Here is a 27501-nt window from a genome sequence, read left to right on the forward strand (position 1 = left end):
CAATAATACAGGCATAATTAGGTCTCTCAAAGCATGCATTATACCTTAATATCCATATGCAAACACAATGATCATTCGCATGCTTTTAATATCTTCATTTGTAATAATTCATTTCAAAGAGCATTGCATGGATTCAATTTTATCACACTGGGTTTCAAAATTGAAAGCCTCCATAAACTGAGCCTAAGGCTAGTACCAGTATTTTAAGTTTGAATTCCCATCACTAATTTGCCTATTCTGCAGAGGCTCAAACTGAAACGTGCATCAAACTTCTAACTACATTTATTTTGTTTTCATTATCCCTAAAATTAGGTAATTGCAATGAATATATTTTCCCTGAATAACCTTTGTCAGATAATCATTTGCTAATGACTTTAAAAACATCAAGATAATGGAGAATTTTAAAATGAAAGCACAAGCAACACCAAGCAAAATATATCATAACAAATACCACACGCTTCAACTTCGCCTCCTCTGTTTGAAGCTGTATGCCTTGGATACACTTCTTAAATTCCTCCTCCATATGGATGATGTTTCCAGCAGCCTTGGCATTGGCAAGTTCCTGCTCCTTAATAGCACAAGCAATCTCCGCTTCCCTCTTCCGGATCCGCTGGATGGCATCCTACTTTTCATTGTAAGATGCCATGAGTCCCAGCCTAGCCTCCATCTCCTTCTCAATGGCCGCTTCCCTGATTAATTATGCCCTTTTTGTACTGCAAGAAGTCCCTGCAGATTGCATCCTCGGAGTGTATGCTTCCTCTCGATGGTGGTCATTTAACTCAGAGGAAAAATAAGAAAGTATAACGTTGATTAATGAAAATCATGTGACATAATTCCTGGAAATAGCATCAAGTAACTCAACTTAACTTCAACCATGATGATTATATTGGATATGCAATGACATTTTATAAAGGTCACAGAAAAATAACCACACAATACACAAAGGCTAGTATGATGCAGGTCAATTTCTCTTTAACGAAGTTGTATTCCTTTAAGCACAATCATGGTACTGTACACATTTTATATTTTTTGACTGACAGATGCAACATGATAATATTTTACTTGATAATAATCTCAGTGCAACACTAAGGAATTCCCTTTAATAATGATAGGAACATACCCGTTTTTTTAATCAACTTGCCTGATATCTCAGAAATGTTGAGAGGAAGCAAACAATCCAAGGTCCCATCCCTACCCACCGGGGAAACGCTAGGGACCGCCAACGCATCAGAGTCCCCAGCATTCGCCGGAGAGTAGGAGACGGACGGCGAGGCTATTTCCATCTCTGGTGGCAAATCTTCCTTACTGGTGGGTGTCATTGGTCCGCCACCACTCTTCATCATCTCCTGCCTTTCATTCGCCAGCTCTTCCCGTTTCCTCATCTTGATATTATCGCAACTCTTCCTCAATTGCTTGGCGGTACGCTGTGAGATAGAAAAATTATCCGTTACATTGAGATTTACGACAAAATATATCACTGGACTTGTAACCAAACCAAAAATAAATATCCATCACTACAGCCACAATTGATAATGCTACACGTACACTACGTATATTCACGAATTTATTTACTTTGCCACTAAATAACAATTACAGCAACTCCGCCACCATTGCGGAGTCGTTTTAATTGTTACCCCTACCCCGCCGCTACAAGCCGAAACCAAAAGCTTCACAATAATAATTCCATTAACATTCCATTAACTTGGAATTATTGTTGTGAAGCTTTTGATTTCGGCGCAGGAAAATAAGATTTACTTGTATCGCATGGCGCGAATCACGTCTAATCTTGTATTGGAAATGAAGGGAAATACGTTTCGTGGAAAATCTCTGGCCGCGACATAATCACGAAGGTTTTTTGCAATCTACCACCAAAGTGCACTTTATGAGGATTTCAGCAAAGAATCTAAAAAAAAGTTATAGCTTTTCACCGGTTTTTAAACCCCAAAACCAATGAACTAGCTACGAACCTAGAATGAGCTACGTCGATGTTACCAACAGACTTACACGAGTTATGTTAGATTTTTGTTGAAAATGAGCAAGTTGTCTCGCGAACTGCCGAGCATGGATAGTCGCAATCGCAGAATGGCTCTTCATGAAAATGTCTCCGAATTTATAGATAGTTTTAAAATTATGACTTTGATAAATAGTTAGCGATCAGTCAGCAACCATTTTTCATAATTAATTGTTCATTGAAACAAAAATCTTTTCAACTATCAGACAATGCATTTATCACCATCATACTTCCAAACAAACATACTTACCTTCCGAACAAATTCGTTTGAATTAAATTCGTCCTGCACATTCAACTAGGCTCTCGCCTTCTTCGCCTTCCATAATGCATCCGTCTTCTTGCTTTCCAACACCTCCAGACGCTAGTTATGACGCCAATCAACAACTTCGTCTCTTCCCTTGTAAGCCTGTCCATCTTGTTGTCCTCCAGTTTTATTAATAAAAGCGATCTTCTTTTTGTTGATGCGTTCTTGCCGCAATGAACTGTGGGCAGCAAACGTCACACAAAGCATGACGTAGATATGAGAATTTCAGCGATCAACTCAACACCCACTACTTCGAAGAGGAAGAGTTTGGTGTTGCTGTAGGAACGTTCTTGACTGCGAATAGTAGGTGGAGATACAACTCTTTCTCATCCCACTCCGGCGATAAGAGTATTGTTTAAAAATACGGCCCTTAATATTTTGATAATATTCCTGTACATGTGAAGATAAAAAAGACCGAAGAATTGTATGGAGAGATTAATTACCGAGGATATCTTTTGTCGGATGTCAGTGTATAGTGTGAGGAAAGTATCAAGAATAAGGGTGAGTATAAGGAGTAGGTACATTATATACTTTTCAGTACAGGGGTTCTTATCCCATTGAAGCCTGTGGACCTATCAGCCTGGAATTAAATTATGTACTGGACCACCGCCAAAATTTCTGTGAAATTCGTAATTTCTGGTTACAACTATGTCGGTTGCTGTGCTAATAATGATAGTTTTGCTAGCACTACGTACAGCATCTTCTGGTCACAGAAGACAGACAGAAGCTATTGTCATTACCAAAGCAGTAGTAACCAGAAATTACTTACTTCATCACACCACAGAAACCTCCATCCTTTTGTTGACGTATGATGCATTGTTTACCACCAAGGCACCATGATAATTGATGAACCCACCCAAAAATATGACCCGCTCCCGACAATGAAACCTCAAAAGGTATGTCAGACGTTATATATTTGTTACTATCCCTTCCTTTCCTTACCAATGAATTTATTTGCGAGTATTTTTGAGCTTAAGGTGTCATGTGAATGATTGAAGTACTCTATATATGACATATTTATCTCAATCAGACCAGTCAGCACAAAACAGAACCCTTGAAAAGAGCATGTCACTTGTTCAACACAAATTGCCTAGTACACCCTGTAAGGGGCCAAGAGAAGGGGATGTATACGCTTCATAAAATAATCACTGAAAGATCACTAATAATTAATGAAAACGTATTCATGACTAGTGATCACCTGAAAGGGACCAGTATGTATGTTGATGTTGTAAGTGCGAGTTCCATGGCCTTAACCTGACATAAACATTTACTCTGCCCACTAAACTTGAACCTTGATAGTTTTCAATTTATTTATTGCTAGTTTTATACCGTCAGATTCTATACCTTGGCACAGTGATGGGTCCAGGAAAGGGACAGGGCGACATCCTCTCATGGAGGGTAACCTCCCAGCAGTAGTGGGGGGTCCAAATAAAATTACCATTTTATCTACATCAAAGTTGGACACCCAAGGGGTTTCCAACTTTGACTAAGATCTGTCACTGCCATGTATGGAAATAAGTAAGTTACTTTTTATGGAATATTTTGGTGAGATTAGCCATGATTTTGAGTATCACCACATTGATAAAATTCCATCCAACTTAGAATTTGCAGCACTAGGCAGTAAAATCGCTGTTGCTGATGCAATACAATTACATAAATATATAATTGAAAACTACTGACATTAATATGAGCAGGGAATATGTGCTCATTAAATGAAAAAGAATTTGCTCCTTCACCAGCCTCCTGCAGTACTGAATTACATTTTACTAATACATACATATATGTATACGAGGGTCGACAAATAAGTCTTAAGCAAAAGATAGAAAAACAATTAATTTGGGACAATTTGTTGTTATGTATTTTTCAAATTAGTCACCAATTTACTCTATTAATTTTCTAAGCATTTTTCCAAATACTTACAGCTGTCCAAAATGTATAATTTTGTATTATCCTCAAAATAGGCATTTGTTTAGGCGATGGCCGCCTCTTAACCTGCCCAACCTTTGTCTGCCGAACCATTTATTTAAGTTAGCGAATAAGAAAAAGTCACAAAGGGCCAAATCTAATGAATACTGTGAATTTTGTAATATGTAGATGGAACTTTCATTCTGTAACAGCTCAGGTGTGCACCCGTGCATTGTCTTGTTGAAAGGAACTTTTTCTGTTTGAAAGGAGGGTGCTTTCATGGTTTTCTTCCATCAAATATTGCAATAATGACGTGCAATATACGCCTGTAATCATATTTCCCTTTTCTAAGTAGGTAATCCCCGTAGAAATTATTCTGCATGCATCCCAAAAGATCGTGGCCATAACCTGCCCAGCCTATTTCACCATCTTTGCCTGCTTAAGAGCCTGTTCTCCTACAAAACTCAATTTCATTGACAGTACTTTGGCATATAAATAAATCCACATTGCATCAATTGTTACGTATCGACTCTTTGACTATCGCAAGTCCTCAAAATATTGATGAAAAGCACCAAAATTCAAAATTGATCACACCATTGCATTTTCCACTATGAGCAAATGCTGCCCCCATCTCGCCAAGATGTTTTCACATCCAACTTTTCCTGCAAATTTAAAGTGCCTAGCAATATGCCTTTGGTCTCATTAGACCTTGGCCTGATTGGATCTTGAACTTTGATTCGCTGATCACTTATAAAACCATACTTGGGTACACATTTTAAATAAAAGATGGTAGCACTTTTCCACAATACACTGATTTACATTTAAACATCACCTTTATATCTTTGAGAAAGGGGTGGGGGAGGATGTCACGTGTTTGAAGAAGGGGTGGGTGACAGGTGTATAGAGTGGAGAGACAGAGAAAAGATACAACTAAAGAGAATTTAAGACCTGTGTCCTGTACCAAATGATGACTCCAGTGAGCCGAAACACATCGTACGCATTAAAATATTGTGGAAAGTGTTACATACCATCTTTTATTTAAATATGTCGAAATTCCACCATATAATGGCAGCATCTGTTGAACCATATTTGGATTATGTCAATCACTTTATGGGTGGAATCCTCTGCGCAGGGTGTCCGGTGTAAAATTAATTTTTTTCCATGCACGGCAACTTTTAAATTAATTTACCCAATATTAAATAGGTAGTTACAAGCATGTGAGCAGATTTCTCATGTACTTCATTCATAGAGGCTTCAATTTTTTTCGCCGCTAATCCTTTCAAAATCAAGTGTTTGGTCACTGCACTAAACTCATTTTTATTCATTTTTGAAAAATAAATGAAAGTTGTTAACTACAATTGGCAACAACAATAATATCATATGATGGGTGAAACTTAAACAGCTGAATTGCCAGGAGTGCTAATTACTGGGAAAAATTAATTTTTGATACTAATTGGAAGAGAGCAACTCTCGGACTTTCTCAAGACTTTAACCCAACCCTCATAAATAAAAAAAATTGTGAGTTCCTTAGAATACTCATGATCTTATATTTGCCTCTAAACTCAAGAAATGCAGTTGGATCCCTTCCATAGCCAATAGTTCTCTGACTGCTCCAAACCATGTACATGCATTTATGACTCAGTAAGGTGGCTGGGCTTAACTACTCAATCACACAAGCATCAACTCTGGGGTTAATAATTTTTCTCCTTCATCTCGTTAACTCTTTATTAAACAAGAGTGTACTTCCAGCAATAATCAAGCTACTGTACTGAATATTCACAAGGAATTAAATTAAGTTATCGTCTTCGTTAAGGAAAGTGTTAAACTTAAAAGAGTTACATACTTTGAAGAATTGGTTAAAAGCAATGAGTTTGTACCAGCAGTATAAATCCTGTGAATAACTGCTATAAACATCTTGCAAATTACCTACAGGCAAAAAACTACTCCAAGCACATCTTACACACCATAATAATTTTTTGAGCAATAAGAAAACAAGAATCATAAATTTTTTGTGAAGTCCAGGTAACAAGGGTGCAAGCAAAGGTGCAGTCAGGGAAGATGTACTTCACACCTATCTGCAATCCCTTTGAGTGGCACTACATAAGTTTTACATTTTTTCTGCTCTTTTTCCCAGTACCTGCTTTGCCGAGAAGTGGGTCAGACTCATTTATTAGTTGGGGTAATGGGGGCAAAGCACTTGATTTGATGGTGAGCAAGGACTCAACTGGTTCCATCCTACAATCATACACGTTTTCCATGTTGCCATGTAGTACAAAATATCACTGTTTAAATTGAAACATGTCAAATTCTAATTTTTTATGTCATTTGAGGGACATGTGGATCACAGGCCTCAGATATATCATTGCTAACCTCATACAAAAATTATTCACATGTTTATGCCCATTCCCCAAGTACTAGACACTCTTATCTCTCTAAATAGGGTTAACATCATTATCTTGGGCTAGAATCGCCAGGTCTCTGCATAATATAATTTATATATGATCATGCCCCCTACATGAAAGCCCATATATTATCTTTTCAAATATCTGATGGTATAATCGAGATATATTACAAAATTGGCCAGGTGAAAGATGGAATGCCTCTCTCTTGTCCAGCCTTTATTTAAGAAAATACATTTACTTTGAACTTAGTATTTAAATATAACAAAGTTTAAAACTTATTTGGCTTAAATGATGACAGCAATTCAGTCTCAAGACACTTTATTGCAATTAGTGAAAATGATTTTCTAAAATATTGTTTGCAATGACTTATCAACAGTACAAAGTGGAGAACAAAATATTTGAGCATAATCTCTGCTTTGTATAAAAGATGCAAAATATGTAGTAACAGTGAAATAAATGATAAAAAATATTTAGGAAAACAAAATATTCCATATGTATTATAATCTTGTTGGAATCATAATGAGGGATCACTAGATTCATAGCCACTACAAAGTAGTGGCAATGAACCCTGATATGTTCTTTGTAAAATTTCACTTCTCCAACAACATTCTGTTACAACCAAAAACTTGAAAATAAGTCAAGTACCCAATTCAATTCAAGCTTAACTGTGGCCAAGATCTATATTACTTTTCTCGCACCACCTTATCAGCAGCCTTAAGAGAAGCAATGGTATTCAGCTGGCGAACCCTCAGACTTGACCAAATAATATGATTGTGCAGGCCATGAATTTGTGCAGCGGCTAAAGCAGCAGCTTCAGGGTACATGACTGTTGTGCATCCCAAGCCTGTAGCAAACAAGAATTAAAGAAACTTTTAATCCACCCACCTTCAGTGACAATATATTTCGCAATAGGACACATGGGAAGTTATAAATGAGATAGTCATGCTGCCCACAACATTAAGACAAAAAAATTAATTCAGGTCCTCACCCCCTACTTTGAATCTATGTCTAAAACCCATACTCGCTGAATAAGAGAATTCTTATGCATATCACCTAAGGCCAGCCAGTAATATAAACTTCATCATGAAACTTTTAAGAATCTTTCAAATTTTAAATATACCTAAGAGATACCCAATTTGACCTATGTGATAATATCCACTGTCATCTTTAAAAAAAAACATTACAACATCCATGGGGAGTTCTAGTAAAACTTCGTACTTTGAGAAGGCAATATGTGCTACAAACTTGAGTGCTTTGACAAGATTCCGAAATGCAAAATCAACAACTTCTCCGTGACAAAATTCCTTATTTCCCGATCCTGACACACACTGATCCAACATTTCATTCAATTGTTGAAGAGAAGAAGGCTATAAAAAAATTCCAAACTATATTTAAATTGCTTTAAAAACATATATCTTTAACATGAATACACAGAAATTGAAAAAAAACAATAAAAACTTCCAAGGAAAATTAAGACCTTTCTATTTGTAATAAGTAAAGACAAAGTCAGTCAATAGCATGGCAACTCTTTAGATTTGATCCCTATGACAAATTTTACCGGGTACCGGGGAGGAGAATTTTCCAGATTTCTCGGAACCATTTCAAATTCCCTTTCTTTCCCCTGATTTCTTGGACCCATAACAACCCTGAAGCTAGAATAGGACATAGCACAAGGACCAACAACCAACTACTCACCTGAAGGGACACACAAAGATGACCATATATCTCTATCAACATTATCAGCGGTAACAGGAGGGCAATTGATGACTGGAAAGGCTGTATTTCCAGATAGCACTGGGCCTAAACCATTGCTACGGCCAGCTACTGCTATGAAAACAACAGGCATACCTGAACCTATTGGAGAAAAAAGAGAATGTATGTATTAGAGATGGGTCGAATAGAAGATTTCCCGAACTCGAATATTAATTCATTGCTCGAATACATATTTGAATACTAGAATTGCGCAAAGCCTGTTAAACGTATGTTTCTCCCTCTATTTCACTTGATGAATGAATAAATAAAACGGTACACAGTGGAACGTCGAACTATCGTTTTTCAAGGGGATGGATGAAAAAAAAAAATGATGAATGCAGGAATATTTGACTAAGTTGCCTATGCAGCAGGAAACCCAAGATTTTGGCGAATAATTGTGATTTCCTTTACAGGATTAAACAGGAATTTAGCTGATTAATGGAATATTTTAATTTTATGGAAACAATTTGGGCGTATAGTTGATTCAACTAACATCTCTTTCATATATACTAAGGGGACACACCAACTAGCAAAAAAATGATTGCATGCCACCTCGGCATTTACACTGCTACGATTGATTTCTGTCTGATGTATACATTCTTATCTACCAAACACCATTTCAGCAGCACGCCCATCTGATACTCAGCTTCATCCAACTTCTTATTTTCAACAGGTATCTCGCTTTACCCCCACTACTACTGTCAAGTGCTAGCGGACAATCCGAGGCGTTTTGCAAAATATACGCGCTTCTCCACCGGATTTTCTTCTTCTTCAATTATTATCAGGCCAGCAAGTTCTCACGAGATAAGACAGGGAGAAACTAAATATCCTAAAAAATTATCCCTTCCTCTGTGACTGTGACAATGGAGATTTATAGCGTAACTCATAAATTGTAACTTGATATATGAGTAGGTTCGAAGATTTTTGTGGCGTTGATTAGATGATCTCTGCATTTCATTTGGGTTTTCACCATGTCCGTTGTGTTTTAGCGACAACAGTTTCGCTGACATTGCAGTCAGCGTCTTCAGGTCGAAGGTGAGGTAAATCGGAAAATTTTTCGCCTTATATAGGCAGAAAACACCTGAACCATCATCAAGAGTTCATCCATTCCAAAAGAATATCAACGAGGCCTCCTACCTTCGGCTGCAAAACCACCGAGACTATACGGCCAACCAAAAATCCACAAAGAGAACGTACCTCTCAGGCCGATTGTGAGTCAAATCGACCCCCTAACTTACTGGCTATCCAAATATCTAGCCCAATCACTCCAGGAATACGTTGGACGGACTTCATCGCATGTGAAGAACACATCCTATTTCATTGATAATCTTAATACGGTCTCGGTCACAAACGAAGACATCATAGCCAGCTTTGATGTGGTGTCTCCGTTTACAAACGTCCCTATCCAAGAATCAGTGGATATCATCCGATGACTCATCCCTGAAGGAATCCCGAATGATTTTCCCAAATTAATGGAATACTGTTAAACGAATTCCTACTTCTTATGGAATGGAGAATTTTACGAACAAACTGATGGGGCAGCTATGGGGTTGCCACTATCTCCAGTTGTAGTGAACCTTTTAATGGAGGATTTCAAAGAAAAGGCCATCGCGTCGTACGAGAAGAAACCATAGCTCTGGCTGAGATACGTTGACGACACGTTCATCACTTGGCCCCATGGTGCCGAAAAATTGCAGAAATTCCTACAGCATCTCAACTCGCAAATGGAACATGATGGTCAACTTCCCTTCCTGGATGTTTTGGTAAAAAGAAGAAATGGGCTCCCAGGACTTGCCGTTCAGAGAAAGAAGACGCCCTGAACGCTTCTTCGCATCACCACCCAGTGCAAAAAATCTCCTTGGTGGCAACACTAATACATTGCACCAATGCCATCTCAGACACCGAGTCACTATCTGCGGAGAAGAAGCATCTCATTGAAGTGCTGGGAAGGAACGGCTACAGCAGAAGTATGGAGAATAGAAGATTTGTGGAGCAGGAGAACAAAGACCTGAAAAGGACCTCTGAGGAAGAGAGCCGGCCGGAGCCAGAAGCATACGCCACAATTCCCTTTGTGGCGGGTAGATCAGAAAAGATTGCCAGAGTGCTCAGAAAGCACAACGTCATAACACGTTTCAATTGCATGACAAAAATACCTGACAAACTTTCCGGAGTGAAGGACAAAATCCCAATGGACCTTTACGAAGGAATGTATCGAGTGCCTTGCCCATGCGGTAAATATTACATCAGCGAGACTTGCAGATCAATGAAAGTCCGGTTGCAGGAACATCAAAGGGCTACTAAAAACAAACAGCACCAACTCTCAGCCATATCTGAGCATGCTTGGAGTGAACCTGGACAGAACATACTGTTTGAGGACGCCAGAAATATAAAGAAAAAATATAATATAAAGAAAATAAATAGGTACTTCCCTCGCCTTATCAGAGAAGCTATTGAGATAGCAAAAATGCCAGCAAATTTCAACAGGGATCAAGGCTACTGCCTGCTTATCGCATGGAAAAGGAATCTCCGACCACCAACCTATTTGAGACCAACAATGAGAGATGGACAACCACCGACATATGAGAGAGCAGCAGCAGGATGAAGAGGCCGCCGCCTATATAAGGCGGAAAATTTTCTGCCTATATAAGGCAAAAAATTTTCCAATTTACCTCACCTTCGACCTGAAGATGCTGACTGCAATGTCAGCGAAACTGTTGTCACTAAAACACAACTGACGCGGTGAAAACCCGAATAGAATGCAGAGATCACTTGATATATGTTTTCGGAAAAAAATACAGCATCTACTTCCGAGAAGGTAAGCTGCGAGGATATCGAGTTTTGCCAGAATGCCAAGTCTCCGTCGTATTGTGACATTTATTTCCTTGCGTAAAATGCTTAAATAAAGTCAGAAATACATCGTGTTTGGTCTTATTCTTTTTTAAATTACGCGCACATTACTAATATTTCGATCCAATAAAGGTGTAACATCAATTGCTGAAAGTCATTGTTATACAACTTTTTGGCTAATAGATGACCCATGCAGCAGTTGACCTCCAGAAATGGGGAACTTCGAAGCAGGTAGGCAGAAAAGGTCAGTGGGGCAGAAAGAGGGAAGGGTGAAACCAGATTCTATTACTCTCCTGTAACTTGATATTTTCTTTTGAAGCTTTTGATTTATGGTCTTCATAATACGAACCCTGTGCAAGCTGGGGCCTTTTGTTTGATTTCGGAGAGGAGGAAAGCATCATAGGAGGGGCCGAGGGCTGATAGATGGAGGGGGTAGCGGTTTTGGGAATTGTGCTACGTAGTTACTATCCCACGACACAGAGGTTCTCCTGGTGTGGGAAACCGGGGATTTTCGGATTTTTTCACCCGATCATTTTCGGATCCCCACGTCGAAGTCTTTTCAACACTCTAATCCTCGAATTTGATGTAGTTCGTCAACTTGCTTAAAATGGTGCTGTATGCACTAAACGACTAGAGTTCTCTACATTTTTCCGAGTCAACTAACAATGACGTGCGTGCGACAGTGTATGGCGGGAAATTCAAAGTATTAGAGTTATTCGAGGTTGTATCTTTAGCATAATTATTCGAAGTCTTGAATATCGAATACTTTCTAGTATTCGAGGTATTCGCGGATACTACTCACACATCTCTAGTATATATACATGCATACAAAAACTCTATGTTTAACCTCCTTAAATGCATTCATCAGAATGATGAATGATAAAGCTTGCTTAAAAACATGGACAGTGAGATTCATTTTTAATTTAATAATAAAAAAATATGTACATCCACCTTTCAGTGGACAGAGACATTACAAAAACAGAGGGCACTGATAGGCCAATTCTGTCATCACACCAGCATGGAATGACTGTCAAAAGAAAAAACAATGATGAGCTAAATGACATCATCAGCAAAGATTGCATTTTCACGAAGAATGAACAGCATTAGGTCAGACTCAAACAGAGATAAACCAGCATGATTCAGCAGAATAGTTATAATAAAAGTTACACTGAAGAAGGCACAGCACAATAAATGTTCGAGGCTAAAAGATTACCAAAGAAGAGTACCAAAAACTACACTTCACAAATTATTTTTTATTGAACAACCACCCAACAAACAGAAAGCCTTAAAAATTAAGAATTTGGCCTTGTTTTGGACATAGTTTATCAATATATATGACCAAGTAGACCTTGCTTGGATTCCAATGGAGGCCATTGATACCACCCTGGGTACTTAACATGCACTTAAGTCACAACATACCTTCATATTCAGCTAAAATGCTCATTGTATCAGCAGTTCCTTTGTGAGCAGATGTAACTCGCATCTGTACAGGCAAGCGCAAGGCACGACATGAGTCCATTATTTTTTTGCAGTGGCCTTCATCAGATGGAGATCCCATTAGGATAACAACCTGAAAGAAAAGAAATATGTAAACAGAATGAACAACAGACACATTTAACAAAGATAACAAGAGAGCAGAATACAACATTACTGCCAAAGCCTGGTAATGATGTCATCATCTTCCATCAGGTCACGCGTAAAAGTAATTTTCAAAGCATAGCAACAAAAGAAGGTAGAGCAATAAATTTACCATGCAATGAGGAGAGGGTGCGAGGTGGTCCAATTGCTCTGCAACCCATTCAAAATTCCTCTTGATCTCTTCTAAGTGAGACTGAGTCACTTCACCAACGATATTCCTGTAAACTTGCTTATCCTTCATCAGGCGTTTATCTCCAGATGGCCACAGACGCCAAGAATCAGAATCTATAACATCAGCAACCAAAATTTCCCCTGAAATAAAGAAATTATTTATTATTAATTGACTGTAAAAAAGTTACAAATTAGGGAACTTCCCTCACCCAATAAGAAAGTCTATACTAATTATGAATAATAACTAATGATATTTCAAAATGAGATAATTTCTTTAATTATTTTGCAAGACAAAATGAACATTAATATCTCCTACAAAATAATAAATATCAGGGAAGCAGTAAATAGCTATGATGTCACAGTGAAGACAGCAACAAACTAATAAAAGGAAAAGTTAAAATGTTCTGTTACCACAGTGATGATAGGTAATGCTCTAGAAAAATCTGAACAGTTCAATTGTACGATTCCCTAAGAAATATCACAACCTCATGCAATGAACATTCAGTGAAAATATAATAATCTAATAATTGAATTTTTTCAGTTTAGAATGAAACTCAATACTTGACTGCCAATTCCTTTCTCATGGAAAACATTTGCAAAATGATTTTCCTCAAAATGCCATTCAAATTAGACAAATCTCATCGGGCAACTGCACATAATTGGTGTAGATAGTTCCCAAGATGAGTTAGTCTGTTCTAATCTCATTAACCCTAATACGGGCAACATATTTTTCTGACGTAATCGGGCGAGGTGAGTCCAATGGACTCTTTTAACTTTTGCTTTTAATTTAAACTATTAAACAGTGAAAAATATTACTTTTCACATCAATTTGTACATATTGTGCACCTTAGAATCATTTAACATAAAATTGATTATTATTTGTTTAACAATAGCTTTACATTACTTATTAATTTCATACATAGTCAAACAGCGAGGACAGTGGACTCTTTTGACTAATTGTTTCTGTTTTCACAACATAAAAATACAAAATATTTATCGTCACATGTATTTAGTGATAATTTTACATTATTTTGACAATTCAAACCAAATATTTGTAAAATGCACATTAATTTTTACATTTCGTGCAAACAGACTCACCTTGCCCGGATTTTTGGGAATTCTGGGAAAAAAATGATTTCTAAGTTACTTTGATTCCGAAAGAAGTTTGAATTACTCTAATTTATAGGAAATATACCACTAGTAGAAGTAAAAAATTTACAACATGCTGACATTTCAATAACATAATAAAATTCTCAAAAATGTGATGCGATGAGTCCAAGAGACTCACCTTGCCCGTATTAGGGTTAACACAATTTGACAACCATAGAAGAAATTCCACTCCAAAACAAAAATATCATACTACCATTGAACATCACTGAATTCCTTACAAAGTACCAGCAGAACTAGTCAGTGATAGAATATTTGACCTAACTAACCCTTAACATCACAAAGCACGATAGTACAAAGTCACAATAATACCACGAGAAACTGTTATGCCAATAAAAACTCTAAGTTAATGCTCCGCAAACTTGAAACTACAACTCTAACTTCAGGAAATACAATTTTTTTCTGAACTTGCAAACCAAGTCCTCAGTCCCCATGAGGAAGTAAATTTTACAAATAAGGTCAAAAACCTTGACAGCAAATTTTATGACACATTCATGATGAGTTTATTTTATTTGTGTACTGATTTGATTTTATTATACCTGTAGGTATTTATTGGGGAGATAGTTTTGGGCATACCAGAGTATGACATTATGAAGCATAGTTGGTGTATTGCCCTGCTGCAGGAAGGGATGCCCGACAACCTATTGCAGCTACTAAGGTATAAGGGGGAACAAAAAATGTACAAAAAAAACAAATCAACACTAGAATAGATTTCTCATGAATCTGAAGCCAGATATCTTCTGGTCATTCATGGCCAGATGAAATTTACAATACTATTTTTGCTTCTTAACTAAAAAATACGAGGGTTGTACCAAAAGTAAGGTTCCCAATGAGCTACAATGTTGAGCGAAGGTGCTAGGCTAAATCCCACAACATTGCCGTGCGCAGTGGTTCCCCTACTTTCGAGTCCGCCAGTCCACGATTCACTGTGTCGCTCATTATTGGCTTAGCAACTGTCAACAATGAAAGTGATGATCCCCGTTCCCGCCAAGTATGAGGAACGAGCAGTAATCCAATTTTTCCTTGCAAGGAAGTTATCGCCATCGGAGATTCATCAGCAACTGACTGAACTTTATGGTGAAGAGTGCATGTCCTTTCAGCACGTCCGTAAATGTTGCAAAACTTTTGCCGAGGGCTGCACGGAAGTTCACGATAAAGAACGGAGTGGAAGACCGCCGGTTTTGGATTGTCCAGAAGATCAACAGTGAGCTGCTCAAAGATTGGAGGGTCACTGTCCGCGAACTTGTTGAATTCCTGAAGCTTCCCACGGCACAATTGAATGAACTTTAACAGAAACGTTGGGTTATTGCAAGATGTGTGCTTGCTGGGTCCCCCGCATGCTGACTGACTGACACATGCAGCAACGCCTTGACTGTGATCGCAAATATCTTCAACAATTTTAGCGAGGGGAGGAGTTGTTGGTCTTTATCGTCACCGGAGATGAAGCACGGGTATTTCATTATACCCCTGAAACAAAACTCTTAGGAGGCAAACGCTCCAAGAGCGACAATGGAGACTACGTTGAAAAATAATCAAAAGTGTAAGCTTTTCAACAATGAGAAAATTAATATAAATAAACAAAGTTTTGTATTTGTAAAATATATGGGAACCTTACTTTTGGTACAACCCTCGTATTGTCACCCTTCTCTTGAACAGAATGCCTTGGCATCAGAAACCTTTATACCCTTTCTAGGTCTTCATACAGGGCCTTAGGCAGGAACAGGATTGAATCTTTTTTGTGCCAATAAATTTTCATGCCCGACCATGGGTTCTGAAATGTCATTTATAAAACAACATAGGACAATGTACGTTTTGTTTACATTCAACACAGGACAACACGTAAATACTAAGGATGGGTCGGTTCTTAAATTTTTTCGGTTCTCGATATTCGGTTCCAAGGATAAGAAAACTTAAGATCGTAGTCATAATTAGATTTGCCAAATAAAAAAGTTTAAACAACATGTTGTTAATGAATGCATGATCAAAAAATGTCACATTACATCAGGCAGCCACTGGTTCTTTCTCTAGGTTCTAATTTTAAAAATCCAACACTTTTACCCTATCTGGATCTAATCTATTCTTTTTTTGGCAGAAATATTGCCTGCAGCAATACACAGGCGTACACTGAAAACAGTAGTGGTCGATATTGATTTTGAAGAGCAGCGTGAAATATGCTTGGAGCACAGTTTACATACTTCATAGATTTTAGCATAGCACTCCCCCAACTTCTGACGACATAATTCGTTAATTTGTCATAACTTGTGTGTCAGTTCAAAATATATTCTGTACTCTGCGATGTTGCTTAAATTTTTACTTTTAATAGACAACTGTAACAGTTCTCATGACCTCAACAATAAACTGCTGAACAAGCCGGTACAGCAACACCATGGATAAACTAAGCAGCTGTGAGCTAATGCACAATTGTAATGCATTGCATTTGGAAGGATAACCACAATTTTTGATGCCTTACATAGGTTTCCCAACTTACGAACAAGCTCTCGGAATGCATCACATTCGCAAGTCAAAGAATTAACGCATATAATTGAATCGAGAGATAACTTTCAGACTAAATGATTTTCTGCCGGCTGCTGTTCACGGCATGGCACACAGCATTGAAGAGAGTCGTTTCCTTTGAAAGCCTCCTGAATTTCACGTGAACGGCACCCAGCGAAAAGTCTTTTTGTCTGAAAGCAGCCTCAATGAAGCATTGTCTGTATTTCACGCCGTAGATGGCTCATCGCTGGGCCGAATGGAAATGTGTGCTGAGGACAACAGCCGGCAAAAGGTCAGCTCCTTTGAAAGAATCCAAAGCGGCTACGGAAATTTTACAATTTTGGCGAGAGCGATAAACTGACCAACCTTTCACTGCAGAGTGTTAGTGAGCAACTCTCAAGAGAAAAAAATAGTTGGATGCCATGCAATCGGAAAGTATTAAATGTGTTTTTTTAAACCTTTTTTTCACTTTCTAGCCTAATATATGCTGCAGACCATTTCGGCTGTGGGCGCCGAATTCAAATCCTCGCCATGGTTATGAGCAGGTTCCAAAGTACCGACTTCATGTGATCGGTTCTTGATGCCGGTCCCGCAGGCCAAGAACCATCAGTACCGAGAACTGGGTACCAGAACTGGCCCATCTCTACTAAATACAAGACTGAATACATACTTTAAGAAAACTTATGCTTTCAAATCTACTGCAAAAGAATTTATTGAAGGAAACTATTACAAATAACATCCAATAATGCTTGCATTCACTCTTTCAAGACATGTTATTGTAGGAAAACCAAAGTAAACATATTTTGAGATTTACCAAAAATGCTTGAAAGTATATAATTCAATATTATTAAGTTCCAATTTTTAGATCCCAAAGATTTCATATGTATCAAGAGTTTACAAAAAAAACTTAAACAATATGCATTTTTATTCACACATTAAAAAAATTCCAAGATATTACACTTACCCTTATCATTCACTCCGAATTCAATCTTCATATCTATCAGGTCACAGGTTCTTGATTTCCATGCACGCTCAAGCACCTCAAATACACATATTGTGGCTCTCCTCATGTAGTCTACCTCATCTTTACCAATGGTGATTCCATTAAAGGAGAAACCAGCGGAGATTATTTGCTGCTCCGACCACTGAGGATCATGATTGGCATCATCCTGTTAACAAAAGAAAAATCAGGTACCACTGTGATATACAGTATCAAATCAGTAAACCCAGTAAAAACAAGCAAAACCACAACCAAGAAGAAATTATCATTAGACATTTTGTAAATCAAGCTGCAGAGCATGCATTGTGCATTATTCGTGAACATGGTGCACAATAAAAATACAAATGCAGCACTACCTTGGATTATGAACACCATATTTAGCGAACAAATCAGATAGCAACCAAAAAATTTAAAGAAAAAATTCCCCATAAAATTAACAAATTGTTACAGCACCAATGAAACTCAAGGTAAGCCAAACGGTGGCTGTCACGAGGCAACCATTCTTTTACATGCTCACTAACATGTGCTATATTTTATCGGTATTCGTTGCTTCTTCTTAGTTACATACAGTGAGTCCTCGTTTAACGTCACTTACCGTTCCTGAAAAATGTGACGATAAACGAAATGACATTAATCGAAACATTATATCCCATAGGAAACAATGTAAAAAGTGAATATCGGCTCCTATATCTCACAATTCCTACGTGAATAAAAATTTTAGCGTATCCTCTCTGGGGCATTTTTTACAATGGGAATGCCAAACTATGGCATAAATACGAGTTCCTGTCTTCATCGACGACAATAGCAGCAGTGACGTAAATCCTTCTCCATTTTTGTATCTTCCCGCACTTGCTTTTCGGCTTCGATACGGTGGTAGATCGGGCGATCGTCGCCTGGGCATCATCATCGCTGAAACATCGTTGCAGTTACAGGAACCAAAATTATTGTGAACATGGTGAAAAAAGTGACGACAAAAACTACGAGTTCTACACGGAAAAATGCCTCAAATCACTTTTTAGGTTCCACAAAACCATTATGTCAAGTAAAACCTTGCGCACCTACCTAACAATTCATTTGGCAAAAAATTTGCTAAAACCGTAATCGCAATTAACAATAAACAACACAGTTTTAGACTTTGTATAGACTGACTATATTACCGCCTAACTATCTAAGGTGGCAGAGAAAAAGTTTCTTCATTAATCAATAGCTAATTTTAAGTATAGTCCATCAATTTAAAAACATAGAATTACATCCAAGAAAGCACTATATAGCCATGGATATGACATTATTCCAATAGAGCCATTCATTCTAAATTAATAAGGGCTCCAAAAGGGAGAATTCAGAAAACAGGGTACTTCTTCATGGCTCCACTATCATTCAAATTCTTTAAAAACATGCAATTATGAAATAAATACCAAAAATTCACAACATAAAGCTAAAAAAGCTGTATTTTAACACCTTGAGTGCAGCATGACGTGATATCACGTCATGGTGCGCTATCCCCTGGTGCTGATGACGTGATATCACGTCATGGTGCACTATCCCCTGGTGCTGATGACGTGATATCACGTCATGGTGCGCTATCCCCTGGTGCTGATGACGTGATATCACGTCATGGTGCGCTATCCCCTGGTGCTGATGACGTGATATCACGTCATGGTGCGCTATCCCCTGGTGCTGATGACGTGATATCACGTCATGCATATGGAAGCGAGGAGTAAAACAGTAAATTTTTCATGCTGGCCGGTAGTCGATGCCGCCTGAAAGAGGTGAAATTCCCTATTCATTAGCTTTTGCAGATGATCAGCAGTCTTCGACCTTACATCAGGACCTGCAGCCATCGACGTCGAGGGAGGAAACCTCCGCAAGGACACAAACATTTCCTTCCTAGCTCTCTACCTTCTCTAGGCGAATGTACACGAAGAAGGAATAGTGGGAGCTCCTGGAAGAGAGCGGGATCAGGCATTCTCTGAAGATTCCGAGCTAGAAATTGGCAAGGAGGAGGGTGGGAAGGAGGTTGAAACCTCACAGTCAGGTACCCCGTTGCCTCTCTCTATGCCCGATCCCTTTATGTCAATCCCTGGCCCATCCCCTTTGTCCTATTCTTTCCCTGAACCCTCTAACAATACCGTCAGTCCTTCTCCATCCGAACATCCTTTTCAGTAAATGAAACATAGAACATAGAAAACCCAGCTCTCACCATTCCACCCCCTTCCAACGACCTAAGTGTTTTTTTGCGTCTCCTTTTCCCAGACACCCTCTTTCGTATACAGACATACTTTCTTAAAATCTCCGAAAGAATAGGTTAAGAATTGGAAACAATTGACACATGAAGAGTTTCACCTTCATAGGCCTAATATTTCACAAGGTAGGTATTCCTATAAACAATACATCCGACTAATGGAGCATTGCTATCTTGTTTGACCTGCTTTGCTTTCGGAAATACATGAGCCGTGATCGATTCTTTAGCATTATGCCTTTAGCCTGACTATTTCCTCTAAAAAAATCCGTCACTTTTAGATTCATTTCACTCCTCCATTGATTCCATAATAATTCCTTCCTGAATGCTACGCACAATTTTTCATCTATCGTGAACCCGCCGAAAAGATTTCCCTTTATAAATTATGTCTTTCTGTCATTAGATCCTTTATTCTTCCATCCCACATTCCTTATCCCAAGCCACTTTTACCATCAATATCTCAATCTCACTTCCCTGAACTCATCCAAGAGGAAGGTGGCAGAAAGAAGTATTGATGGTGCAAGTATTGCACTATTGCGGTGCAAGCACTCTATTATTACATATAAGTATTATATATTTTTGTATCATATATTGCAAATAGTATTATAGGTTAAATATATTGTTATAAAATTTGTGAGAGAGGTATTTCCTACATTGGTAAAACATGCATGACTGTACGTAGTTGTATATAATATATAATTTGAAAATGGTCATCATTTCAATTGTGTTGAATTTGTTTTGGGTAAATATAATTTTTTTTCATGTCATGTGATTCCTTTTTTCAATAGACTAGGGCTCTTACATAAATAAGAAGTAACTAGAGATTTCCAAGCACAATGGAATTAGTCTTTCCCTCGTGTAATTAGAAAGAAAACGCAATCGTTGCTTTCGGTAATCGGGTACGTAATAAGGGGCATAGATGCTGCAAATCTATTCCTAGCAATACGTTTATTGATTGGTTTACTCGAATTGATATTATTATGCACCAAATGAAAAAATATTATAGTCGTAAAAATAAACATCATTTTCAGATTTTCTCAGAATATTTGTAGTTACAACCATGAAACGTGGCCTAAATGAAGATTACTTGTGAGATGTTTGCTTAAAAATACTATTAGTTCCAGTTTTTATGGATTCACTTGTAACTCGGTCACATCATATTGCAAAAATATGTTATTGGCTTGAGTTCAGAAGATAGCAATGAGGAAGTTATGGGTTGATTATTTCTGTTTCCACATCCATCATTATTTCGGCACCGGAATCTCCACCCCAATGACCCAAAAAGGACATGTGTCAACAAAATCTTTCCTCATACCTTCCCCATCTTTTTGATGCACCGATGGCACTCCCAAAAAAGCTATTCCTAGTTCTTACTAGCTGACCGACTAAATTTTACTATCACCCCTCGCTTCATCTCCGTACCCCCATCAACCTTAGAACAGCCGACAGGGGTGGTGCACGTCAAGAGACACCCTAATACACCGTCAGGAAATAATCTCGAAAGCAGAGTGACAACCACCTCAAGCACCTGCAGTGAAGGGACTACATAATGGTATGTGAAAACCATTTTCGTTAAATATCTTATGCTTACGGGTAGTCGCATGTGAAGAAAGGAATTGGAGCTGAAAACAAGAAACGAGTAAAGGAATTTGAGACAGGAATAGTAGCTTGAGAAGAAAATGTAGAAATTATTCAATATTCTAGCACCCTACCCCAATACTTAGTATTACTAGTATAAGGAGTATGCCGAAATATCTTGCGCGGAATCACCATCCCAACCAAACAGCTGTTCACAGCGATTCCCTGTATTTATAACTTGCATTACATCCATCTAAACCAAAAATTTCCCTTTAGCTAGTGGCAGAATACCAATGGTGATACCAGTAGAGTATTACACATTCATTTTCCTTGTGTTTTTTTTGGACACATAGCGCAGAAAAAAAATTGAAAGAAAACGATGGCACAGGGAAAAAGCCGACCTAATGCAACCAGCATCACGTGTCTATCCCGCTGTGCGGGTGACGTGATATCACGTCATAAATAAAAACATTCATAACTAACAAAATTGTTTCATTATTTTTCCCAGCTCTTTTGGCATCCAGTTATGCATTTTGCATTAAAAAATGAGAGCCGCACCGGGGGATGATTTTGAGTTTTACATGGTCAGCATTGAAATTGTTAAAGTAAACTGTCAATAGTTTGCATCTGAGAACAATCACAGCATTTCACATTTACACATAAAAAAATTGAGAAAACACAGAAATCTTTGCCAGAGTATTGGCATTGAGGCTGAAAAATATATTTTTGTAAGTTGTGGAGCATGTACACTTTAAGGTGTAGCTTCATTAATTTTAAACCAAGAAAATAATCAACTTGATCACAAAATATATTTACCACGGTTTCTTGGTTGGATAAATATTACTTATACCACCACTTTTTTTAAAGTGAGATAAGTTTTGATACATAATCATCATTATGAGGTGTCCAATTACCATGAATACATTCCTTCGAAGTGACCTTAATTAAAAGATACATGGAAAGGGAAGCAAACCTTGTAAAAGGTTTCCTGAAGCGGTGGATTGAAACGGTATCCTTCAGGGACCCCTGGATGCCGCTTCAGAAATGACCCTGTTGCAACTCTTCGTGAAACCCACTCAATAGGCACCATCTGACACCGCTCGGCAATAAAGGCAGTGTCGCCAGCTGATTTCACAAAAGCTGTCTTCAAACCTGAATAAAAGAATGCAATAGAGCTCATGTCAACTTTCACAATAACAATTTTTCCACAACTCCAAAAAGCAATGCATATATGTTATTTAAACACATAATCCTAAGCAACATGAGTAGGTATATTCATAAATAAGCAAGAGCATGAACTAAACAGGGAGGTACTAAGATTAGACTAGATTTCCCCGAGTTAACAGTGGGTGTGTCCAAAATTCAGGTCTATGAATTTTAAGGCTTCATTTTCTATAACTCAACACATCACAAATAGCCTCTTTGAACATACTAACCCCAGATCAGAGTTTGTGGAATTCAAATTACAAAGACCAGACAATGGAGTAAGTCTTTTTCCAAACAGATACTTTTCCATCTTTCCCTTAGTGATAACTTTTAGTAAACTGTTGGAAGCATTCCAGATAAGAAAATTCATAAGATTGGAAGTTAACCCACTTCCCAGTCTTCGCATTATTTCCTCATAGGAATTACCAAATAAAAATTAATAATTAAGGTAATATTTCCATAAAAAAACCTATAGAATAGGAATTATTTGCAGAAATGACAAGCATCTTTGATGCTTTGTCACCAATGACAGGATACAGGAGAGGAATAACCCAAACACATGTATTTATGACTTACTAGACATATAGAAATACTTCTGAATCAATTATCAGCACTCACCGACTGCATTTAGAATTTGAAACACCTTGGCATTCGTAGCATTCGATATTTTGGCCTTTCCAGTAAGGTCATGGGCCTTAACTCCATCTCCGGCTGTGATGCGATCCTTGGACTCAACGAAAACCAATGACGGTTTTTCCTCAGACAGAATCTCCCATACTCGTTTAGTTTTACCCTCAATCACGAGACCACCAAGTTTGATTCCTGGAGCATCTGTATAGAATAAATTCATGAAAAAATCATCGTGAATTAATTATAAATTAGACACTACGTGAATTCATAAGACTGCATTCCTGCATTGAATTCATAAAAATCCAACTAATTCATCAGCAGATATTAGAGACATGGCCGTTTTAAGGTCATCGTAGGCCCTAGGCACTTACAAAGTCGTAGGCCCTCCCCGACTTCATTTTTAATATTTTTTCAAGAATGCACCTGCACTTTTTGCGATTTGAAATCTAAATAAACTTTCTGCATTGTTAATCATTCTATGCAGACTCTATGCAGTGATGATGCAGTAATTCCGGTGTTACATCATGCGCTTCACATTCGTTGTTTATCGTTAATCGTGTGCTTCTTTTTTCTTAAATATTTTTAACAAGTGACGAAAGTACTTTTAAATAACCATGTCTGATGGACACAAGAGGAAACACAAGAGTGGATTTGAGAAACGGAAGAAAAAGGAGGAGAAAAAAAAAAAGCAAAAAAATTTGGGGTTCGTTGCTGCAATTTATGAGCAGAGACACTGATTGCATTACTGGTAAAACTAGTAATACTAGTGATAATGAAATTTCATTTCTTCTTCAGCAACAATGGACATCAACAATCCCGCAATACTAGAAATAATGCTGCTGGACTGTGCTGAAAAAAGTGAAGCAACTGAAACAAGTGTCACAAAGGTTATGTATCTGCAAATTCTGTTATGGGTCATGCTGAAGCTGCTGTGTTTGATTTGCCTACAGACTGTTTATTAGGGTCAGTCGGAGATGCCAGTTTGAAGTATGAGCTGCATGACAAAGAATGTAGTTATTCAAGTGATTCAGCTGGTTGGGAGATAACTGGACATCTAAGAAATTATACTGAACATCTTCCTTCACAAAATTTAACATCATATTTTACATTAAAGGGTAGACAATTTGGTGACAAGATCAGATATGCACACAAAAAATATTTTGCCAGAACGTTAAAAAATGGTGATATTGCCATGCGAGACTGGCTTCTCTATTCTCCTTCAACGGGTAAAGTGTGCACGCTGTTTGGCTACTACACTGGGTTAGCAAATCAGTTTATTGATGGTTTTGATGACTTAAAAAACGCCATCCTAAGGATTACATCACATGAGAAGTTGAAGGATCACATTGCTGCTCTGTCAAGGATGTTAGAATATCAACAGACATCTTGAATTGACGAAAAACTGCTAAAGGAGAAGCAAAAATTGTGCAAATACTAGACTGATGTTCTCAAGGGAATAGTTGCTGTGATAAGATTTCTTGCTGAAAGAGGGTTAAATTTTCGCGGTGACAGCCATTTACATAGCTGTTATAACAATGGAAATTACCTTGGTTGCATTGAACATTTAGCTGAATTTGATCCCTTTCTAAAGGAACACATTCCAATTGAACAACACAATGGTAAATATCTTTTTGATCAGTTGGTGGGTACTCTCAGACTTCATGGTATAGATATCGGCAATTGCAGATTGCAGTCCTATGACAATGCGAGTAATACGAGTGTATTTTTATTCTGGAGTACAAGTTAGATTTAGAGAGATTAATAAATTAGCGGAGTGGGTGCCATGCGCTGCCCACAGCTTAAATTTGGTAGGCTCATCTGCTGTGGAGAGCTGTTCAGCTGCAGTCAACTATTTTGCTATTGTTCAGTCAGTCTACAAGTTTTTTTCGCTTTCACCGTAGCAATGGTTAAAATTGAAAGGTGCCTGAAAGAAAAAAAACCTTTATGTTGCAAGGGCTATCAGCAACAAGGTAGTTAGTACGCAGTGACGCTACTCGAGCTTTTTATGCCAATTATAAGGAAATTCGACAAGCATCGTCTGATGTTGCTACAAACGAACGTCAACCACCAGCACCATGAAGCCAAATCACTCACAAAGAAGTTGGACTATTTTGAGACAGCGTTAATGTGTGTGATTTGGAAAGACTTGCTCCAAAAAATTGATATTGTCAAAAAAGCTCTACAGGAGTCTGGAATTGAGTTAATGACCATCATCAACTTGTATGAGTCTTGTTCTTAACTTTCATGATACATGCGATAAATTTGAAATGTACGAAGGTATAGCAAAAGAGCTCTCACAAACGGACAATATAGAATGTACACAATGCAAATGACAGCGACACCAATTTCATGAAGTTGTGGATGATAATGATTAGGTTTTAGGTATGAGTCCTAGTGAAAAATTCCGTATTGTCTTTTTATGTAATCATAGATAGACTTATTACTGAGATGGGAAAACGGCGAGCAGCCCACACAACACTACATGAAAGGTTCAACCTTCTTCTGCACAGATCTCTGTTAACTGATCAAACAGTTTCTAAAGCAAAGTCACTAATTGAGATGTACCCATCAGATCTGGAACTAGGTATTTACTGATGAATTTCCTTTGTTCTCACGGATGTTTGCTGACAAGAAAACTGTGGCTGATATGCTTACAGCACAAATACAGAATAGGTTGGTGACAAGTTTTCCAAATGTAAATACAACTTTCGGGATCTATCTTTCAATTTTTGGAACAAGTGCTGAAGGGGAACGTTCCTTTTCTAAACTAAAATTGATAAAAAATTATCTTCGCTAAAGAATGGGACAAACAAGACTATCCTCCCTGGCATTACTTTCAATTGAAAAGGATTTGATGAGGGAAATGACACTTGAGGACGTCATATGTGACTTTGCTAAGACAAAGAGCCGAAAAGTTAACAGCACTGCAGCTTGACTTGCTCAGGTGATCACCTCACATGGTTATATATAGTTACGTTAATACAAACATTATTAAATTTTACTGGCATTCTGAACTTGTTTTCACTTTATGTTTTGGCTTTCGTAGGCCCTTGAAAAGTTCGTAGGCCTTAGACACAGTGCCTACTGTGCCTAATTGATAAAGGGGCCCTGATTAGAGATAACCTTGCTCCCTTTGACCGAGGGCATAGCATCACCCGTGAACAGGGTTAGAAACAGCATTATTTCTAAAACCTATGGTTCTGTGCTGGGAAGCAATAAGTTAGTATGCAATACTAATAAATATCCAAGAAAAAAATAAAAGAGAAAAGGGTGATTTCATAAGACCAAAAGCAAAGGAGGAAACGCAGGGCTACAGCTACTTCGCCCAGCAACGAAGGCAATTAAGAGGCCAATTTCAGCCGGCTAACAAGGGGCGACCTTGGGAGGTCTGAAGTCCGTAGTAATCCGGTGGGAGGGTGAATTATATGACGATACTTAAGAATCTATGGAGAAAATGAAACCATCTTAGGCTGCTGAAATATCCATTATGTGAATAGAGAGATGCATCAAAGGCTACAAAACCAACCTGAGCTGTACACACTCGGGATTTTTAATGATAGTAGAATGATTTTCCTAAAACTCAAACCACGAGGACGTGCCCCGGATGGACATATATATACAGCCTAAGTAGCCAACTAGCACACTAGTGTAACGTCCTCAAAGAAATAATATGTCGTGAAATACGTTTCACGGAATTAATTAAGACGACTTGAGTATAATTTCCAGTGAGCAAAATTCGGAAGAAAATATGGACTACCTCCTCCAGCTAAAACATATGGTTAATTGTATCATTCTTTGTAGTACGAGCATAAAAACGTCTGTCAACAAAGAACGCATCATTGATGGGATATATGTCTAAATGGCAGGCGTTTAATATGATTCACTTACCCTTGCGCGACATCCCAGCAGAATAATCACTGCCCAACCACACAACAATACGTCCAATGAACTACGAAGCTAACGACTCAACTCCAACTGAGGGCGAAAATGGGTTTTCCGAGGAACATATATTATGTAAAGACCCCTCGCGAGCCTTCCTCCCGCGCGTTGTTTTCGTGACAAGTGATTGGTTCAGCATGTTCAGCAACTTGCTGCTCTCCACCTATCACGCATGTTATCGGGGAAGATTCCTTTGACTACTCATTCCACATCCACGTT

General features: G+C 38.1%; 1 protein-coding gene and 1 long non-coding RNA gene across 3 annotated transcripts; both read right to left on the minus strand.

Moving 5' to 3' along the window:
• Nucleotides 1–517: 517 nt before the first annotated feature.
• Nucleotides 518–2510, minus strand: LOC124168453. The gene is made up of 2 exons (XR_006866938.1): nucleotides 2262–2510; nucleotides 518–1424 (listed from the first exon to the last, which is right to left on the minus strand). It is a non-coding gene; the product is annotated as an uncharacterized LOC124168453 (long non-coding RNA).
• A 4413-nt stretch (nucleotides 2511–6923) lies between these two features.
• Nucleotides 6924–27363, minus strand: LOC124168472 (multifunctional protein ADE2). Of its 2 annotated transcripts, XM_046546751.1 has the most exons (8): nucleotides 27232–27363; nucleotides 23332–23544; nucleotides 22481–22659; nucleotides 17655–17859; nucleotides 12972–13171; nucleotides 12641–12791; nucleotides 8318–8476; nucleotides 6924–7466 (listed from the first exon to the last, which is right to left on the minus strand). In XM_046546751.1, the coding sequence occupies exons 1-8, from the start codon at nucleotides 27242–27244 to the stop codon at nucleotides 7306–7308; spliced, it is 1281 nt and encodes a 426-aa protein (XP_046402707.1). In that variant the 5' UTR covers nucleotides 27245–27363; the 3' UTR covers nucleotides 6924–7305. The 2 variants fall into 2 exon arrangements, with proteins under 2 accessions (XP_046402707.1, XP_046402699.1); XM_046546743.1 differs by lacking the exon at nucleotides 27232–27363 and having other exon boundaries at nucleotides 23332–23578.
• Between the last annotated feature and the right edge of the window lie 138 nt (nucleotides 27364–27501).

The sequence above is a fragment of the Ischnura elegans genome, chromosome 1 (assembly GCF_921293095.1).
Source record: "Ischnura elegans chromosome 1, ioIscEleg1.1, whole genome shotgun sequence".
NCBI lineage: Eukaryota > Metazoa > Arthropoda > Insecta > Odonata > Coenagrionidae > Ischnura > Ischnura elegans.

Coding starts and splice junctions, on each gene's coding strand:
- LOC124168472 (XM_046546743.1), bottom strand. CDS start 23,563: ATGAATTTATTCTATACAGATGCTCCAGGAATCAAACTTGGTGGTCTC. Junction 22,660..23,331: donor TCAAATTCTAAATGCAGTCG/GTGAGTGCTGAT, acceptor TCTTTTATTCAG/GTTTGAAGACAGCTTTTGTG. Junction 17,860..22,480: donor TTCAGGAAACCTTTTACAAG/GTTTGCTTCCCT, acceptor TTTTGTTAACAG/GATGATGCCAATCATGATCC.